The 21773-nt window shown below is 39.9% G+C and overlaps 1 protein-coding gene across 1 annotated transcript; it reads right to left on the reverse strand.

The window, feature by feature from the left end:
• Window positions 1–2691: 2691 nt before the first annotated feature.
• clu (clusterin) lies at window positions 2692–21338 on the reverse strand. Its single transcript, XM_050057610.1, has 10 exons — window positions 21239–21338; window positions 14262–14420; window positions 12136–12284; window positions 11725–11895; window positions 11433–11603; window positions 9310–9523; window positions 8190–8330; window positions 7315–7535; window positions 5965–6152; window positions 2692–3444 (listed from the first exon to the last, which is right to left on the reverse strand). The coding sequence occupies exons 2-10, from the start codon at window positions 14374–14376 to the stop codon at window positions 3432–3434; spliced, it is 1383 nt and encodes a 460-aa protein (XP_049913567.1). The 5' UTR covers window positions 14377–14420; window positions 21239–21338; the 3' UTR covers window positions 2692–3431.
• Window positions 21339–21773: the final 435 nt, after the last annotated feature.

Consider the following 21773-nt stretch of genomic DNA (forward strand, 5'->3'; position numbering starts at 1 on the left):
GAACACAAGGACGTAGGTTTTAACAGTGGGATGAGAAGAAGGGGTTTGTGAATCCTCTTTCAGAAGATTATGTGCGTCAAACACTTAATTTCCTGCATTCTGGTGGATGTTTCCGCAGCAGTTTGTGCCTTTTATGCATCCGTTTATGGTATAAGTGCCTTTAATTTTGACAAAACAAGTCGTCTGCTACCTAAATGTTTTTATTGTAGGGGATATGTCCCCTGCGTCCACCCTGAAATCTACACCTACACATGAACTCCATCTAGTGCGAAAGTCAGAACAATTTTTTAGATGTTTTACACAAGAGATTTCTTTGTGTGCTGTTCCGTCTCACTTATTTAAAGTGGACTGAATTATGTTGGAAAAACGCAATATTTAATCAACAGTCATGATGAGGCAGACATGCTGAGGTTTTTTGCCTATTTAATGTAATGTAGAGGTACTTAAAGGTAGGAGAAATAGCCAGACACTGGTTCTTTTTCAAGAAAATTCCAAAACATATTCTTGGTTTTTCTCCATGATATTTTACGAGCCTTTGGGGCTAAAGGATTTTTTTTCAATACGTTAATTTTGTTGGTGTGAAATATTTTAATATCTCCATTGATTCTGTAACTGCTTATCCTGTAAGAGGTCGTGGGGGGGCTGGAGCCTATCCCAGCTGACACTTGGTGAGAGGTGGGGTACACCCTGGACAGGTCAACAGACTATCACAGGGCTGACACATAGAGACAAACAACCATTCACACCTACGGCCAATTTAGAGTCACCAATTAACCTGCATGTCTTTGGACTGTGGGAGGAAGCTGGAATACCCAGAGAAAACCCACGCTGACACGGGGAGAACATGCAAACGCCTCACAAATGGGCTCCCCCACCCTGGGGACAGTGCTAACCACTGCACCACCGTGCTGCCTTTAATATCGCCAATAGAAAGTAATTGCTAAAATAAGAACAATCTGATATGTTTGTGTTTTAAAATTACAGATTAATTGTGAAAAAAATTGATTGTGAAATAGCTAAAATTGAAACCAACAGTAGATCAAACCAGATCAAGGAAGAATACACCTTTTTCTCAGATAACATTTTGATATGTCAAAGTAGGAAAAGCACAGTAAATAATGAAGTTAATGATGGCTGAATTCCATTTAGCTGCTTTGAGTTCAGGTTCCTGGTATGTGCATATACATGCTCACTGTCACTCTCACTCAAACAGAGCAGAGCCATCATTAGTGCTATTAGTCACAAATGTTTTCCTACTATGATGCATCAAAATGTCTGCTGTGAAAAAGGTCTACAGGCATGAAAGGAAAGTGCTAAGAAACTAGCAGCAGCTGCAAATCGTTCACTAAAGCTTGTCTGATTATTATTAATCGAGTTCTAGAGAAATCTAAAGGAATCAAACAGGATGCACCTGAGCTCAGTCTGCAAAGATTTCAGGTTTTGATAACAAAAAACAAACTTAAAACCATGTTTTTGCCTTGTCATTATGGGTAATTGTGTGTGAATGAAAGTGAAAATAAAATACATCTCATATCACATCTATAATGCACAATAAAGTGTGTAAAAAGTCAAGGGATTTGAACACTTTCCAAGTCAATCCACATTTTGTCTCAGAAGTTATGTTTCGCCTGTTTCTATACTGACACCATCTGAGACCTCCCGAGCTCTCCCAAACTTAAAAGTATTTCTAAGTCACAAAAACTTTGTCAAATGTCTTTTCTTACTAAGATCATCATGGGAAAATTGCAAACTTTTACTTTTAAGAGTCCAAAATTTCAATTTCAGGCACACAGACATATTTTGATTCCACAAAAGGAAAAAAGTCTTCGTTTGACAAAGCAGCTGATATCTCTGAAATGCATAAATCAGCTTATGCCGGGCTTACACCAACTACTTTTCAAGAAATTTCACTGTTGTAGACACATTTTAATGTCATTTTTTAATGTCATACTTGTGTTGTGGAAAAGGAGAAGAAAGTTGTGGAGGGAACAAGAGTTGGTTGTTAATTCAGCGTGTGTCTGATTCACCAACCACAACTTTTTATAGTGAAAGTCTTACTTTTTAAAATGGTTCATCTTCACATTCCTCTTCTCCCACTAAAATGTCACAGCTAACCAATGGAGGCTGGTATAGCAAGCTGAGGTGACAAAATCTATGAAAAATGATATTGATGCCTAATTGACAAGAAGACTGTCGACATATAACATATTTTATCTTGTGTTTCTAGAGTTATGTGTTATTGCAGACACCTAAGGAATTGTTAATATGTCATATTTCTCAAAGGGAGTTTGGCGTAATATCTTCCATCAGAAGCAGGATAGGAAATAATCTCAAAAGGAACATGTACATGGGGCATCTGCTCCAATAGTTGAGCTGATGGGTGCCCCACTAAAACCAGTTTCTGAAACTGTGAAGGTTAATTTATAAGCCAATCAAGTTTTCTTTCATATCGTACCGTTATCTCAAGAGCTGATTACATCAGACAAATAAAGATTTACTGCAGTGGGAGAGCATTTTAAGATCTTAGATTAGGATCGGGCTGAGACAAGAGGAAGACTATTTCTTAGAAGCTGATTTCTCATATTGATGTTATACTGAGCTCAGGAATGTTTAGGAGATAAAGGCTGGACAAATTAGAGATTGTATAACCTTTGCTTTCCTTTGGATCAACAGAAACACAAAGACACTGAGTGGGTTTGAGCAGGTTTTTATTGGATCTCTAAGTATTGCTTCATGGCTAGGCTGTTGTACAGAGGGGCCCAAAGCAATCCTGAACATAATCAATTCCTATTTCTCAACTTCAGTCTCTCCAATCAGTGAGTTTAACACCAGCAAATCAACCACTTCAACCAACTCAGATAAGAGCTATCAGAGATCTGCAGAAGAGTGAATCAGGTCTTTAAAGTCACTGAAACAGCCTCAATTAACTCGCTCTAAACGTTTGCTTTCTACAAATCTTTAAACAAACCAGTTCTTTATTTCATTACACTGTGATGGAGGAAGTATCAGGTTTTATCTTCATGTGTTAAAAAAGCAGGGAAATAATAGTCAGTTACAACCATTCTGGCTTTTAATGGAAACTCAAGCGTAAATCATGTAAGTACAATGGCCCTTTTTTGCAAAGCCCAGTTTACATATATGACGTAAGGCCGTAAATGTTGAAGGTACTATAGACACATGGAGGCCTGTTATCTACATCTACTGAGTATCTTCTCTCACAGCAGGACAAAGAGCTCTAATGTAACAATATAAATCTCTGAGCTTAAACTGAGTCGTTTGCAAAAGCAGGACTTAAAGAGGATTTACAACAGAATCAGTGTGTTGGCTTCAGGTTGTTTTTTTCCCCCAGGTTTGTTTATCATTGGGGTTTCGTCGGGTGAGTCCAGAACATTCACTTGTCAGCAGACAGCGCAGATGGGGACTTTGGGACTTTATTTGACCACACTGGAAAAACAAAGAGAAGGAGATCAGTGATTGTCAGTGATTATTCTAAATTCTATCATCCTTAGAAAGTTAATTTTCATTACATTCAATCCATCTACTGTTCCCTGTAAACTGAAGACAGAGAGGACAGCAGGATTTGGGGATAGCAGAGGACCAAAGAGCCCTGACAAGACAAGAGCTGAGTATATCTTTGAAACGCTGCTGTTGTTCAGTGTTACAGTTCATTATTGACCTTGGAAACAATAGTTTAACCAAAAAAATTAACTCAAAGTGCAGTGACCCTCTGTATCTGTATATATCTGTATCTCTATAGTGACAAAATCATTGTTTTAAGATGATCCGCTGTGGAAGACCACAAGTTGTGAAAAAAGTGATGGGTAAATCTAGTATGTTAACCTTGAATCATAACTTTGAAATCCCTGAAACTATTTCAAAAAAGTGTCAAGGAAAATCCTGGCAGTTTCTCTATTTTCTTTGTGAGATTTCAGATCCTAAATTCAGGTCAAAGTTAACTAATAATTTACTTAAATAAAAGCACAAGGCAAGGGGGAGGACTATAAAGTGGTACAGGAATGAGTCAGCATTTTAGCACCACCGGTTGGTTCGTCTCAAGGTCAGTAGGTTTTCTTTAACGTGCAATTACATGCCTGAAATGAGATCTGCCGTTAACACAAGCTTAAGAGACATTCACGTTTTGTTCTACGACATAAAATATGTCAGTAAACACCCCACATGTGAATTTTGAAGCTTTAAAGTGTCTTACAAGAGGCAGTTGCTAACAAGTGGCTAAATGATATTACAGAACATCATAATGCCGAACTGCGCCGAACTCAGTGCTATAACCTTGTTGTGTTGAAGACGTGAAGTAATGCGACCATGGTGGAGTTGTTTTATAACCTAACATTAGTTTTTTTTTACTTCTGGCGATTGCATTTAGGCATCAAAAATCCTAAAAGTGGTGTTTACTTGTCAAGATTATTTTGCTAAACAAAATATGTAAGTATCATAAATGTTTGTTTGCCACAGAGCTTATTTTGCAAATATCCAAAATCCAATGGGAAAATCCCATAGGCTTTTGACGAGGGAACCAGAGTGATACTAACTTCCAGGCTGGCCCACAAATGCACATCATCCCTGCACCACTCTATTTGCCTTGGTCCAGACCTTTTAACCAACTAAGTTCGAGTTGACCGAAGATGGAAACATAGTGCAACGAGTTGACAATTCTGTCTGATATCAGGCAACCACTCTATTACCTTACATGTAAAAAAAAAATACTGAATTCAGAATTTGATTAGTCACTACATTGATCATAAAATCAAGTAAACTGTACAATGTTTCCCTCTGAAATGTTGTGGGGTAAAAGCAGAATCTAAAAGGGAATACTCAAGTAACGAACCATTACCTCATATATGTACTAATGACTGTACGTACCGTATAGTAACTCTGCTCGGTTTCTTTTGACCAGTGTCATTATAGTTATCTAGAAAATGAAAAATGCTAGCAGCTCTGCAACTAAATTGTAGGTATCCTTAAGGGCATGTGGCAAGAACATACAAATGCTTAAAGAAATTGTTTGACCTTCTGAAAAATATACGCGTGTGGTAAATAAGTGGCTACAGCCAGTAAGGTTAATTTATATTATATTAATTTAAATGGGGTTGTGTTTCCTGTGATCACGAGAAAACACCATATGAACGCCCTGCTCTTGTGCCATTCATGATATCATAAGAGGAAATCTTCTGAAAGCTCCTGGTTCTCAAGTTGTGACGTGTTTGCTGGCGTTTTCTGAAATGGTGGAGGCCATGAACGTAAATTTTTCATGTATGGTAAGATAATGTAATTTTAGTTTAGAGTTTTTATTTGTAATTTTACAATGTGTGCAAGGAAAATGTCGATATTTCCAATGGCCTCATCTTTTTCCTGCCACTATGGCTTTATAGTCCCTTACGTTAGCTTCTTAGCTTGCTAGATTGTTAGCCTCGGTGGCTTCTAGACAACGACAGTAACATCCATGTTGTTGCTGCCTAGCAGTGGTGCTCTCACGACAACCACTTTAACGTCAAGCATATGTACACTGATTCGCATGTGGTTACCACAAGCTCACAATTTACGTTACATGTGAAGGCAGCGTTAGCATAAATACTGGAAACAAGGGAAACAGCTAGCCTGCATCTGTCTAATGGTAACATGCACTACGAGCCATTACCAGGCAACCAGTGAGGATTCAAGAATGTTCGAACCCCCCGTAAAACATCTAATTATTATTTTAACACTTAACCTTTTTATACGACTGAATTTTGTTAGCCATGGCCAGAACCAGGCTAGCTGTTTCACAGTTTCCAGTCTTTATGCTAAGCTAAGCTAAGCTAACTAGCTGCTGGCTGTAGCTTTATGCTAACCATACAGACATCAGAGTGGTATCAATCTTTTTATCTAACTCTTAGAAAGAAGAATACACATATATCCCCAAACTTCTCCCCTAAATTTGGTTAATATTTCCTCTTGCTCGACACTCACACACTGGTCTCCTTGTAGCGGTCCAGAGCCTCCTGGGCCACCACCTCAGAGAACTTGGGGTCAGTCCAGGGGATGTCGCCTGACACGGTGAAGTTCATGGCTGGACCATCAAAGAGCTGCACAGACACGTTTGTTTCTCCAGGCTTCTTCTCCTCACCTGACTTCTCCTCAGTGTCCTTGCAGTTCACCTGCAGATCCGGGACAGTTTTAGTTTATTTTTTAGTTACATTACAAAGCCTATTCCTACAGCCCAAACATGCTATTGTATTACTTAACCCATTTTCTGTAGCAGCTTGTTAGAAAGTCATATTACCAACATGAAATAAAAAAGCCCAGTCACCAGAAGAAAATAATGGCATTGTACGTTTCTGCAAACCGTGAGTATGTTACATTTGCACGTTTCATACATATCATATCAACGTTTCTAAAGCATCTTTATTATCAGGAGGCGCAGGGGATGGTGGATGGTGTGTCACCTAGGTGAGATGCCTGCTAAGCTGCAGAGCAGACCACTGGTCGAGACCAACAAATAACAAAACTATTATTTTTTTAACATAGCATTGCTGTGTTGCTTTTTTGGCTCCACATGTTAGTGTTTTGTAGCGACCTGTCTGTTTTTCTAGCAGGATATTGCCACGAAAAGCAGTTGTTTTTTGCCAAGACATCGTTGCCTGTCCTGCCAGGATTGTGCCCCCAAAACTGGGTGGTTTAAGCCAAAATATGATCTTTGGTTTGTGTGGTTTGGATATTGTTCCCAAACCTAACCACACTTTAATGACAGTGTTGTTAAAACATAAAGATTAAATGTATCTGCTACATAATAAAGCCTTGTTTCCCCACTGTTTTGGTTTTTGTCCATTTTTCTGTTTAGTATATAAAGTATGCCCCCTAGTGTTCAACGCCAGGAAATGCATCTCTTTATGGAAGGCTAGAAAAAGTTTTTCGCCATTAAATCTTTATGAATAGATTGCGTGGAGCGGCACAGAGTGAATTTTTCACTTGAAAAAATCTATAAACAGAGCTGTATTACATTCATCAGTCTATTAGCTAATTCATGTTTATGCTAACTCACTGTGACACAGTGATACAGTCTGCCACAAAGTTAATTTTTTTTCTTTTTTTCAAGGGGTTTCGCAAATACATTGTAGATCTCAGAAGTTCTCACTGGAATGAATGGACTTCTGGTTGACTTGCATACAATCATAGCTATGTGGAAACAAGGTGTGACGTGCACTGTAACTCTGAGCGCACAATGCCAACATTTTTTTCTGGCACTGGTAAAAGAACAATGTCACAAATGATAACGACTTATTGATATTGGCTACAAACTGGCCCCCCAGGTCTACGTACCATCTGAACCCGGAAGACGTCGCCCCTGGTGTTGTTCACCAGAGATGACACCCAGCCGAACTCTCTGTTGAGCATGTCCACGATGGAGGATGTGTTGAACATCTGCTCTTCGAACCTTTTCAGGAGGTTGTTGTACTGCTGAGTGAAGCGCTCTGCTATCGCCAGCGCGTCCTCCAGCTCCTTCTTCAGCGGGCCCTCCAGAGGTCTCTTCCCAGAGCAGTCTGATGGAGAAAGCATCATGGCGCTCCAGTAATGTTAGAGAAAGCACTTTATAATCACGCTGGGATTATTTTCATTAGCAGAAGACGTATCTCACTCATTGCATGATTTTTTATACTGAAGCAAAGATTTTAGGCTTCAATGTTTATATCAACCGGCTGAAGCATCCCTTTGAATGTGAAGTCTCTGTATTTTCCAAATGTCTAAATACCTCAGATGCAGATGATACGTTTATGATGTCAGAGGAACAAAACATCATCAACACAAAGGAAGAGATTACATGATTAAATCACCCTCATTTGAAGCTCTTCCTGTTTCCAGCATTATCATAAATCCTAATTGTGTTGCTCTAATAAAAACATCTGTGGTCCATCATTCAGGTCTCAACCTCCGGTTTCCTGCAGGAGGAGGCGGCATGAAAGGACACAGCTGGACCTCACTCCATCCACTTAACCTTCTGAACCTTTTATTAGTTGTTTTATGACATTTAAACAGTTTATTTAATAATCAAGGATGTTATTCATGTTCTGTTTTATTTAATATATGCAGTGTTGCTTATTACTTGTTTATTTTTGCTGCCTCTATGTTACACATCTTGCACAGTCTATATCATGATGTCTATGATCATACCTTTCAGAATAAAAGGGTTATCTTACCAATATGCTGGATATCTTTGCATTTCTGACACTCGTCGCGGAACTTGAGGCAGCCAGCTGAGTTGCGACGAATCTCTCTGCAGGTCATCCTGCCGTTGCCAAAGGGTTTGGTGATGACCACGTCCTCGTTCACACTGCCGTCTGCAACCAGACACAAACGTGAAAATGTTTTTTGTAAATTCACAACCTCATATTCTTTCTAAGTTTAGATGTATGGTTTGAAACTTACTGAGGAACCATGAAAGATCGACTTGTTTGAACTCAAACTTTCATAATAATTTCTTATGATTTTATAGCCAGTCACATGACATGATACAAATATGTATATATGTTTGAGGAGCCTGTTGCAGATGAGGGGAACTGATAGAGCAACAATATATCACTGTTTTTGATATTCTCTTAAAACAGTGGTTCCCAACTGGTGGTTTGGGGTCCAAAAGTGGGTCACCAGTCCATTCTGAATAGACCCCTGACTCATGCCTCACCTTTGAAAAGCAGGTCAAGACACTAGTTCAAGCTTGTTTCTTGCAATTAAGAAGCATCTCTAAAATAAAATCTGTTATGTCCTTCTGTGATACGGAGAAGGTCATATGTGATGATTCTGTTTTAGTTTTGGTGTGTTCTCCCTTCTCCCATCCCTTTCTCTTTCTGTTCCTGTCAGGCTTGTGTGTGGAAGGGGGCGTGGCTAGCTCTTCCCACTGCAGCTGACGATGCACACCTGTTTCTATTCAGCTCATCAACCTGCCTACATATATCCGGTCCTCACTTCACCACTCTGCTAGATAATTCTGTCTGTGTTGCCAAATGTACTCTTTTCCAGTGTTGCTTCTGTAGTGATTTCTTCCTTGTGTTTTTTTGTGCTCACATGTTTTTTGTTGCCCTGTTTTCCATGTGCTCAGCCCTCGAGTCATCTCCTGAGATCTGATTTTACCTTATATGACTGATTCTTATACTGGTGTTGATTTAGTTACTTAACTCGTTTTTCATGAAGTGTTTGAGATATTTTGTTAAAAAAGGATCTTTTAGACTCAATAAAAAACCACCTGCAAACCCTACAAAAGCTGAGACTGAGCAACAGTAAACAGGGCATCTGTAGTTTAGATTGAAGCAGAATATGCACCCTCATTAGGAACTGCGTCTGGGTCGATGTCCATCATGGAGCCCATGGAGCTGAAGAAGTTCCTGCCCATGCCCATCATCGGGGAGAACATACTCTGGAAGTTGTGGAATGGATCGTGGAAGAGAGAGCGGATGCTTCTGCTGTGGCGGGTGTACGGCCCCAGGAAGTTGGGAATGTAGAACACTGGAGGGTTGTGGTGCACGTGATCGGCCACCTGAGACACACCGACAACACAGAGACACAGCCTGTTCACTACGTTGTTCCTCAGTGAGTGTGCTGTTGTATCTATATCTGTGTATAATGAGTCAATAATATATTACTCTGAATTTAGAACATGTGATTGCGGTATGTGTTTTTCAGTGTATTCTACAGTGGCTGACTAAGGCAAGCGCGCTGCAAATAGACACACCATGAGCAAATAAAGAAACATTTATCATTTATCAAAAAGGGCTGCAAGAAACTCTCAACACAAGGTTAACTGTTTCCAGAGGGCACTACGTAGTGATGCACACATTTATTGCTGCCATGGCTTTTGGCTTATGAAGTTGTTAAAGGTAGCTATCATCAGTGGTGTTGGTGTTAAAGTGGCTAACTTTAATATTATGATCCTGATTCACATATTATTACAGATCTTTTGTTAACCTAGCGTTAGCCTTTTGCTCATTATTAAATTGCCAGTTCAAATAATCTGATGAAAAACACACCACCAATTATGTAACACTGTAATAGGGGTTGAGCTAAATAAAGTACTGGTAGGTTTTGCTAACATGGCTAATAAAACAAAATCACTTTGCCTAATTCACTTATCAGCTAACAATTACGTAACGATAGCTGGTCATCCTTAAATTACCTTATCTCCAATTGGAGGATACTAACACTAGTTCAATAACTTTGCCTGTGGTGCTATAAATTTGTTTTGTATTGGCAGGCTAAAGGCTAACTCCAGGTTAGCACAAGCAGCAACCTCCAGAGATGAAAGTACATACAAGTACACATAACTGCAGCAGCTACATGACCCACCCTCTAGCTACGTGACCCGCCCACCTTAACCTACATATCAGCTCTCCTTACTCCTTAGCCCTAAAGTGGAAGTCCCAAAGAAACTGCCAAGCTATGACGTATTACGTTGAAAGAGAGGTGGTTAAGGGTAGGGTAAGGGTAGAGCCCTGTCTATTCTATGGCTCTAGGTAATGGGAAGGCTACATCCCGTAGCTAATGCTAAGTTAGCAATTAGCTAGCTATGAAGTATTACGTTAAAAGAGAGGTGGTTAAGGTTATGATAAGGGTAAGGGTAAGAGTTACATCTTGTTACATATAAAGGGAACCACGTCTTCATGTATTATGAATTATAATGTGGATTATTGTGACATTTAGTCTCATACAGTGTAGTATTGTAGCACACTTCAGATAGCTGTCGCATTGGTGGGTTCGTTTTGTACTAGTGGTGGGCGCGGTTTGTAGGGGCGTGTTGTGTACGCTACAGTCGGAATGTGTCTGCATCTGTACATGTCTCAAAAATAAAGTCAACACGAGGTGCCAAAAAGCTGCAGTTCCTCTAATGGCCACTGGAGGCTGACTCCAGAAGCCAGTCAATCACCATAGATAGATCCCATGTTAAGATGCCCAACTTTACAGCACAACATGTTTACAGTTTTGGGCTCTGTGGCTAATTTACCCCCTCATAACAACTGTGCGAGGTGTGAATTTTTAAATAACTCACCCATTCACATTCTATTAAGGCTTAAAGTTACGCATTTGTTAGGGCAAAGCCTTTGAGTGACAGGCTGCGGTAGCTACAGCAGCTACATCCATTTCTTTGTACAATTTATGGGTTAACAGCAGTTGTATAATATCTGAATGGGGATCACAATGTTAGGCCAAAAAGATATATATTTTAGGTGACTGATAGCCAACTTCAGAAATTAATAAGCCAAAAACTATGGCAACAACAAGCCTGTCCCAGCTGTGTGCATCACTTTTTGGTGTCCCCTGGAAACAGTGTCCACTGTGTTGTTAACCTCTTGGACATCATCAGCAGGTACGGTACTACCTCCATACACTATATAGGCCTATGTATACATGAAGACATGTATCTCTGTGTCCAGTGTTTCCATCTGTGGTACCTTCATGCTGTCTGAAAATATGGTGTCCACACCGTCGGCCATCTCTGTGTATTTTTCCTCCAGGTTCTTGAACTCTTTGTTCTGACGCTGTCCCTCCTGCATCAGGTCGTCTATCTTCTCCCCGTTGATCCAGATGGAGAAGGGAGACGTCCTGTTTAGCATCTCCTCAAGCTGCATGTCAAAGGAGAACTTTTGATTTAAAATCAAATTGTACATAGCATATCTATATTTTGTTAGCCCTGTGTATATAATCTGGTATGAGTACATGTATGTAAATATGTGATAGTCTGACCTGACGTCCCACCATTCCGGATCCACTGCTGCATGTTCGGGAGTAATATTTAACGCAAGTGTTCTTCAGACACGGCTTACACTCCTCCCACAGAGCCTTCATGGTCTCGTTGCAAACCTCCTCCTCCTGCTCCAGCTTGGCCTCCATCTCCTGAGCAACACGCATCGCTTCCTGTCATGAAACAGAAACAAAGATTTCAAGAGACAAGCTCTTATTTTGGTGGGATCCATTGTGGTCACTGCGAGTTATTATTGTTGCATCATGCTTCTGAGGGATCAGATATCAGTAAGTTTGAGCATCTGTAGGTCAAAGTAAAATGATTATCAACAGGAAATTCTATAAAGTCTATAAAGAAACATCTCATTCTGTCATCAGCGCTGATATCGGAGACAAATCATCAGATGTCTCTACCTCTTTCTTCTCCTTGGTTTTCTCCAGGTCGTCCAAAAACTTCTGGTGGTCCTCTGAAGACTTCTGCATCACGCTCTTCATCTCCTTCACTCCGTTAACGGCATTTTCGATCTGTTCATCCAGATACTTTTCTCCCTGGAGTGAGATCGCTGTAAAATAAAGAAACGTCTCATATATTTACTGCAGGTGTGGATTTCTGTGACAGGCTCCTGAGAGTCTACACTCTTTGACCAAACTGAGGATTTAAGTAGATAGAAATATATGTGGGATATTTTTGTTCAATGCTTTTTTGTTTCATTTAATATTCTTTATAAGAAAAATCCTTTTATTTCTGTCTGCACCCTGTGATACTGCCACATCTCCTAATATCTATTTTAGACATTTTAACTGAAACATGAAGCAAATAACAAACATTTTAGAGCACTTAAGGGTAATTTATAGGGTACTTTTTAAATTTCAAATAAGCGTAAGTTATTTTCAGCAGGCTGAGTTGGTTTAAAGGACCAGTTCGCCAAAAAAATCATAATAAATTTTCCTTCTCATGTGATATTTAGTCATCCAAACACTGCAACTTAAGTTTTTAGTTTTGATATTTGTCACTGCGATTTCTGCTGCCACCGTGATGTAATGTAGACAAATGGTATTTCATTTGTGGTGTTTAAAGCATTAACAAAATACGTAGGAGCACATTTGCCAACCTTGAGACCTCAAAAATAGGGAGGATTTGGAAACCTAAGTGGAGTCAGAGACTTTGTTTCCTTCATTCTAGGGACTTTTAAAGATTCAAAATAAAATAATGAGCACACAGCATCTGGATTTTTATGTTAAATACTTTTGATTTGGTTTACATTTTGCTTCATGACCATGGTTCTCCACCAGAGTACCGGGAGGAGAGGGTCCCACAGCCAGCTGTCCTCTCTGGCCCACTCACTCCTGAGTCCTGGTTGCCTAGACGAGGTGGAAAGGGAGGCTTGCGGTCTCTGGAAGACAACTGAGCACCCTGCCACGGTGGAAAAGGGCAAACCAGTTCCCCCGCAACCCTTGAGACACTCCTCAAACCCATTGATGGATTACAGAACGGGCCTACCAGGCTCGGGTCCAGGAGCCTGAAAGTTTGGGTGGGGCTCCTACGCCAGAACTTCTGCTTTAAGTCCCTGTTAACTTTGCATTTTCTTGTTGCATTATTAAAGGGCGTAGTTATTCATGTCAATGCTCCAAAAGTTCTACTGAAAAATGTAAAGAACAGCCTAAACATTCACTTTAAAGATGAACATAAGAAGTCATCTTGAAACATTTTAAGGACTGGATATATACTTCACATAGTCAGCTGGCTGCACCATAAACAAAATTGTTCACGTCAGTGCCTCTGTGGCGTGATGATTGTTGTCTCATAATCTACCCTTCTTGGGTGTCCCGTTGGACTTATGCACGCGTGTCCAAGTACATGTCTCCATTTCCATGCCTCCCATTCATTAGTTGTGCAATGCATTTTCGTAGCACTGCATTGCATTTCAAGAGTTGGGGCATCCGCCTCTCATTTGCATGAAGTTGAATCTAGCAACTTAATGCAAAGCAGGGGCACCTGGTGCAACTCACTGCTTCTGAATACACCTGATAACCTTTTACACAAACTGTTGTCGATCTAAAATGAAGACCAATTCAGCAAATGCAAGGCTTTTTTCTGAGAGCCTGTGGTCATGTACCATAACACAGCTCAGAAGGTATTTACCGACAGCCCAACTTAGGTCGGCCTGACGGGCACCCCGCTCCGCCCCTGGAAGGTCGGAGGTAGGAAACAGTAGATTTTTAAATTGTAGGGCTTATAGTGCCATAAAGGTTGAGATAGCGAAAAGGAAAAAATGGTGTGAACATTCGTCATAAATCAGGAGAAATACAGGAGAACTGTGACCCTGGGATGACACCAGGAAAGGGCAATGAAAAATGGGAGTCTCCTGGGAAAAGGGGAAGATTGGCAAGGGCGCTTGTGAGTCCAGGTCACTTTATACTCTTTTTTACTGGAAAATAAAACAAAAACAAAAATGACAAATACACACAGTAAAAGTTAGTTTTGGATTTTGGGTGAACTGACCCTTTAAAGTTTTCTAATGTAGTGCAAAGAAACATACCGTTCAGATCGTCTTTTGATGGAGGAACAATGCAGTTGGCTGTAGCCAGAAAAAGAGCCACCATCGCCAGACACTTGGACCCCTTCTTCTTCATCATCATCATCATCATTAACATCCTCTCTGACTCTCACAGGGCCAGCAGGCAATGATGAAAAAAATCTGGGGGATAGAAAAAAAAAAACATCAGACATAAATGTACAGATTCAGTCTTTGACTCCTGGCTGTCATGATGTTGTTGTAATGCCCCTGCATCTCCACTGGAGGGCGACATGAGCTGTACAGAAAGCAGACAGAGACCTACGCAGTAGAAAATAACAATCATTGCTCAGCAGTTTTGCACCCTTACACAGCAAAACATAAAAATAACACCACTGATCGACACTAATAAATAATTCAGATGCACGCCTGCTGAAAGGATCATTTTTCTCCTCTCTTGTTTCATTCACTAAAACCAGCAAGGGCGTTATCACCAAACTGACCTCAGATCAGTGTTTCCTGTGACTTTGACAAACTGTGCATTATATAAAGGGAACAGCAGGCCCTTTCTCTGTTTACCCATTTTTTTCTTCTGACGTGTGCTTGGTCAGCTGCCTGCATATTCAACAATGACAGCTCCAACAGAGAGTGTCTGTAGCTCCTGATAGTTTTTATTCCCGTAACACACAAGAAAAAGACAGAGGGAGAAAGTCATCAGACAGATGGACTGGCCCTCTCTCCTCTCTGTGCAGCTTTCCCCTGGCAGTATTCATATCTCTATGTGACGCCGCTCTGTTGATTATTTCTGCAGCCGGACATAATCCTCCCTTTTCCTGTAAATACACAGCGCAGCAGTCTAAATGCACCGATCTATCTGCCACTGTTGAGCAAAGTAATGACATTATGTGAAGTTAGCCAGCCAGAGTGGGGAATAACCAACACTTAGCATAGGCTACATTGTACTCTATGGCCAAAAGTATGTGGACAACTAAACATTACACCCCATATGTGATTGTTAAATGTCTCATTCAAAAATCACGCTGGTAGTAACACCCTCCAGAATTTTCCAGATATAGAAACCTGGCTGCAGGGATTTGTTCCCATTCAGCCACCAGAGCATTACAGAGGTCGGGCTCTGATGTTGGTCTGGCTCGCAGTCAGCTTTCCATTTCATCCCAAAGGTGATGAATGGGGTTGAGGTCAGAGCTCTGTGCAGGACAGTCAAGGTCTTCTCAGGAAACCACTTCTTTACAGACCTCACTCTGTCCACAGGGACACAAGGTGGGCTTAAAGGGTGGTGTTTTTAAAAAGCTAGACCCAATTTTCCGATGTTTTTGTGTCTAAGTGATTAATGGAGTCAACCATTTTTGAAACTGGTCCAGTGTTGAGTGAGACTGCAATGTAATCCCTGCAGGCAATTGTGCAACAACATTTTACGTCCATTAAAAGTGCTTGTTTTTGCCACTGACAGGCTCAAAAATTACACAAAGAATCCTACAGAGAATTGAAACATTTTGCTTTACCTTTACTTGTTTGTTATTGTGACAAAGTCTTGCTCAAGGAGAAGTCTCACAGGAGGTGACTTGCAGAAAGACAAAGGTGGAAACATTTGTGAGAGATAGAGGGAGGAGTGCTGGGAAGAGATTGCTGCGTTGGAGTAAAGTGTAGCTCAGTGTTATCTAAAAGATTTTCAACGTCATGGCTGAATATGTAGCTGATTTTGTCAATGTGGAAAAGAGATTTCACAGCAAGACTTCTCCTTGAGCGACTTGGTTACACATACTGACAACACACATCAGTAAAAGGTAAGGAAAAGGTTTAATTTCTCTGCAGGGTTCTTTCTGTAATGTTTTGGCCACTGACTGAGCCTGTCAGTGGCAAAAACAAGCACGTTTTGGTCCCCCCTCTGTTGGGACACCTAGCACACAGATCTGGTACTAAAAGGTGGGGCTGTGAACACTGCAGTCTGTTGATTGGTCAATAGAGGACGGTCACTCTGCTCAGGGCTGAGTTGTGGCTGGTTTTAAAGCTCATGTAACCACTGTTCATACTGTGGAGAGTTTTATTAGTAAACTGTAACTATAAAATGAAAGGATGTTTTGCTGCCTCTCACAGCAGCTGGAGTCTGAGAAAAAAATTATTTAATTCACTGGGCCGACTGCCGGCAACTTTTAAGGTGGAACGTTTACTTGTAATTTTACTCAATGTATGAGTTGATGTTGTGAATCCATCAACACACCTTAAATTTCACTGTGACTGGGGCGTCGGTGGCTTAGTGGTAGAGCAGGCACCCCATGTACAAGGCTGTTGCCGCAGCGGCCCAGGTTCGACTCCAGCCTGTGGCCCTTTGCTGCATATCACTCCCTCTCTCTCTCTCTCCCCCTCACGCTCATCTGTCCTATCAATTAAAGGCTTAAAAATGCCCGAAAAAATATCTTTAAATATCTAAAAAATTTTCACTGTGACAACTTTGACCATTACTTTAGTTTTTATTGTCTCTCTTGAATGACATACACTTTGAGTAATGAGTCGATCCTCAAGAGTTTATGTATATTGATTTCAACCAGATTAGATGAGACAAAAAAACATGGGAAAATAGAGTTTGGGTTTAAAAGTAATATAGCTTCCCTTTAACTGACTTTTTTAGGCAAACCATCTCTAAACACATCACTGACATTGTATAAAGTTAAGTTAATATGGTGAACTTGTTAGCAAACAGCTTATTTACACATCCAACAGACACAGAGCAACATTATCATTTCTTTATAGTTGTGTTTTTGTCCACCTGCTGAATATAAGTCTAATATTCACTCTTCTTTTATCTCTGTTTTTGGTCTCCACCAACTGCTGAGGGAAAAATCTGTCTCTCTAGCTGCTAAATACTCCACTATGTTCACCAGCTAGTTGCTAGCATTGTCCCTCTGCTGTTTAGTGCTGGACAGGTAGCTAATTTGCATTTCCTAGACTAGGCATGACCCGTCCTACCCTGCCTTACTCCGATTGGTTTACCCTGACATTCATACCCTAACTAATTTTACTCCTCCTGTTTAAACCAAACCAATTCAACCAATGAAGACAACGAGTACTAGCCAATCATAGAGAGAGTAGGGTGTGTCATGCCTTCACTATCCTAGGAAAGGCAAATTCGCACCCCAGTAGCCTACACTGTAAAAAGAAATCATTTGTTTTAACCTAAAAAAAGTTAGTGTCTAGGCTGCCTTAAATTTTTAAATTGACTGAATTTGAGAAGACACATTGAATTGTTACAAAATTGGCTCAACTTGTCTTCACAAATGCAGTCAACTTAAAATTTTAAGGCAGCCTGAACACCAACTTTTTTGAGTTAAGTAAATAGTTTTTTATTTTTATTTTTTATTTACAGTGTACACAGGGATTATCTGAGCTTTGAGACTGAACCAAAACCGTAAACTTGTGGCCTGGAAAACAGAAACAATGAGCCGTAAGATGCTAAAACACTCTGTGGAGCTGAGGGGAACTGCAGTCAGGTGAGACTGTCTACACGAGCGACACCTTCCACACCACACAGCCATTTAATCAGTATAAAAACACTGATAATAGCAACTTAAAGTACAAATGGACCGTATAAGTGAAGTTATGGTAGGTCATTATATTCTCCAAGCTAAGAGGGCAATAAAAGCAGTAAAAGGTTGTTTGTTTACTATCTGAACTGTGTTTCTAAAAATACTATAAAACCATAAAATGTCCTGAAACCAAAATATCTTATGTAACTTGTTTTTTTCCGATTGATCTCCCTGCTCTGAGATGTGTGTGCAGTCACCTGCTCGCCCACCATCTCCTGTTCCTATGGAAACAAGTAGAGTACAGCATGTTGTTTTTGCATCATATTTGGTCTAAAGCTGTCCATTAAACACTAAAAAGGTTTACAACTTTTTACATTAATGTTATACTTGGCCTCTTGACACACAATTTACCCACTTTTTCCCATGTTATCCCACACTATCTGACTATATCACGCATACAGTAGATTCAGTATCATCTTATTCAAACTTTCATTGAGGCTCTAAAATGTTTGCACATAAAGAGTCTGTGTTTTTAGGCTGCACCATCAAATATTGAACAATGGATTTTCTTACCTCTCAGATAAATCTAGTTGTATCTGTTATGAGTATTACACTGAGGATATATTCAGTGCACTGTGGTATAACCTTTTCGAATTTCTGAGCTTTAAATCTGCAGTGAAAAACAGAAAGAAAAAAAAAGAACTGGACGCCCACCTGGCAGCTAAAAAAAACCGTCCCACTTTCTCCTCTCTATATGAGCTCATGAGTTTAACACATACAGTGCGGCAAACTGCAGCCGCTAACACAATGAGGTCATTATCCATGTGACAATAAGCCTCTCGCTTTAATTACAGCACACCGCTTACTGGAAGGTTTGTAAACAGGAGCTGACTCTGACCACTGAGACCTTTTTTTTAAATGAGAAAATATAAAAACATAATGAGTAAGGCTTGACGTACAGAGAGAGAGAGGAAAGAATGAGCAATGCTTTTAAAAAAACAGAGCCCGAGAGAGTAAGGTTTACAGAGAGAAAGTTAAACAAATAAAAAAGGAAAAGGAGGAGAGAAAGGGGAAATAATTTACACGGCAGAGGTCGAGCTACGTTATTTGCTGAGTAGCAGCTGCAGGGATCCTGGTTACACAACTGAAAGAATGCAAAGCGACCAACCGTGCAGATGTTGCCTGTGAGGCCTTCTAGAGAGTTCAGCTACAGCTCCATGAAGTGAAATACACATTCATTTATATTGTTATATGGTAAATCATGGCCTTGTCTCCTATTGTTATACAGTATACATTTCTTAGCATTGTATTGGTACTGTACTGTGTGTGTTTATTATACACACTGCACATATATATCCTCCTGAGACCCTGTGTCCTCATATAAGGACTTTACATTTTGGGTTTACTTGACCTTATACTTCATCCTACTTAACTTAGACCAGTTGTCCTCGTTCGTGGACACTTTTTTGACTCGTCTAGCAGCCCTGGCGGAGCGCTTAGAGGACAATAAAACTTGAATATCTAAAGAAGTAAAAGTCATAACAAGGTTTTCGTCGGTAAACATGCGGAAGTATAATTCGCACAATACACTAATCTATGTGAAAACAAGATGGCAGCCATCTCTGCCAAGTCAGTCTGCAGCCGATCCCGACACAAAAGTGGACAAGGTCCAAAACCTTTACGGTTGAAACTTGTTTATGTATGATTAATAAGCTTTGTAGTTTGATAAAGAATACAAATGTGACTAATTAAAGCAACAGTAACAAGCTGACACTGAGAAGTACTCGTTTGAGGATATTGGGACTTAATTATCATTGACAGTGTTTAGTGTTTTATACTTTTTGGGTCCTACTGATCCCAAATAGCTAGGAGAAACTAAAAATGCATACCAAACAAAAGTTCGGGTCTCAGAAGGATATAACACTATGTACTTTCATATGAAGCTGAAATGGTTTGTTGATTACTTGCTAAAAATTGCAAAGATTTTGATAATCGGTTTATCATTTTTAAGCCAAACTGCAAAAATGTCACCGGCTCCGGCTTCTGTTCCAGCTCCAGATACGAACGCTTGCCTGTTTTCTTGATAGTTTTACAATAATAAATGTAGTATCTTTGGGTCTGGGACTGTTGGTCGAACAAAACAAGCAATTTGAAGACACAACCCTGACCTCAGGAAACTTTACTCTAATAATTTACATTTTACAGACCAAACAATTAATCAGTTAATTGTGAAAATAATTGGCAGATTGATAATTGTTAGTTAACCACACATTAACATATTATTAAGAGTGTTATATTTCTTATTCATGCTTATCAGTTCATGCATAGTAGACTTGCATGACTGGATTTCTTGGCACAAATATTTGCAAACTAACTGATGTAGTCAGGTGTACTTCAATGTATGTATTGTTCTGTATATCACCTTTTAATTGTAATTTCTCTTATTTTTTAAATTTGATTGAACGGTTATTTATGTTTTCTTACCTCTTGGCTCGTGTCTGTGCTGCTGTAACATATTATTTTCCCTCCTGGTTGAGGTGAGCTGACATGTCTAAAACATCTGGTGCGGTAACATTACACATCAGCTGATAACTGCACGTCACTGCTCCTGCTGATGCCTGTTATTATCACTATTGGTTAATTCCCCTCCTTGTGTCTCATTCTCTCTTTCAGAAGCTCAAACCTGCACAAACGACTTTCCCAATGCCCGAATAACAGGGACCAACTAATCTGGATCATCTCGGCTCCATTTACAACAAATGGGACACTGTCACACACGGCCCTATTCTGGCCTCATTTTTGGTGTTTGGGGATTTCTGCACCCAGAGGATTCACCTGTCATGAGGCTATGAAGAAATTAGGGTCATCTCAAAGAAGAATATGTACAAAATTTTAAGAACTGTCAATGCTGCGAATAGCTATTTGTCAAAAATATGTATATTTTGAATATTATAATATTTGAAATGCCAGAATTTTCTTTTAAAATCATCTGTACCTGTGCTCAACTCTGTCAACAGCTCCTGGTCAAATAGCATGTCATAGCCTTTTTCTATTTTACAGATAGTAGCCTGCTGTTACTGGGTGTGTCCAGTTTAAACCACATGATGTCATCTACCCTAATCCAGTTGTTTTGATCCAAAGATGGAGGTCACACCCATGAGTAAGCAATACAAACAACAGTCACCTTGTCAGCCACAAAGTCTGCATAAAGAAAAACAACTGAAGGGACCAGATTTTAGAGATAAAATCAAGACACATTAAACAGCTGCATTAAAGTTAGATATGATGTCATTTTATAAGCAAAACCGGGAAAATGCAGTGCACCCTATTCTGTTCTAATTGATCATAATAACCCTAAAATCACAGCTTGCACATGAAGAGCCCGTTTTCCTCTGAGCATCACCGAGCTGCAGACTCTGCACGAGAAAAAAACAAAACACAAAGGTCCCTGTGACTCACCTCTGTTTGTTTCCTGAGACTCCAGACCGTCTGAAGCTGCTCCAGTCTCTCTGCTGCTCGGTTTTATACCAGCGGATAACGGGGACGGTGCAGACATGTGATTCATTCTCCCCGCCGCTACCGTCAGGCTGCAGCAAAACAAAACTTAGCTTCCTGTTTTACCCTTCAAAATAAGTTGCTTGATATGAGGACGAAATATTCAGTTCCTTAGAATACCAGCCTGCAAAAAAAGCTTACTCCATTACAAGTAAAAGTCCTGCACTGAAAATGTTATTTATGCCTTCATGAAAGTATTTAAGTGGAAAATTGGACTTGAATGGCCCCTGTGACTGTTATCTCATGCTGCTAAATGATTTCTTCTTATACATTAATGTAAAGTCACGATCTTCCATTTGAGTTGTAGTGATAAACTATTCTGTATTAAAAAGCAACTAATGATTATTTTCATCATGGATTCATCTGCTGATAATTTGCTACATGAAATGATTGATTGTTTGGTTTATAAAAATTCAGAAAATAACCTAATAAATGCCTA

Source organism: Epinephelus moara, chromosome 12, assembly GCF_006386435.1.
Source record: "Epinephelus moara isolate mb chromosome 12, YSFRI_EMoa_1.0, whole genome shotgun sequence".
Taxonomy (NCBI): Eukaryota; Metazoa; Chordata; class Actinopteri; order Perciformes; family Serranidae; genus Epinephelus; species Epinephelus moara.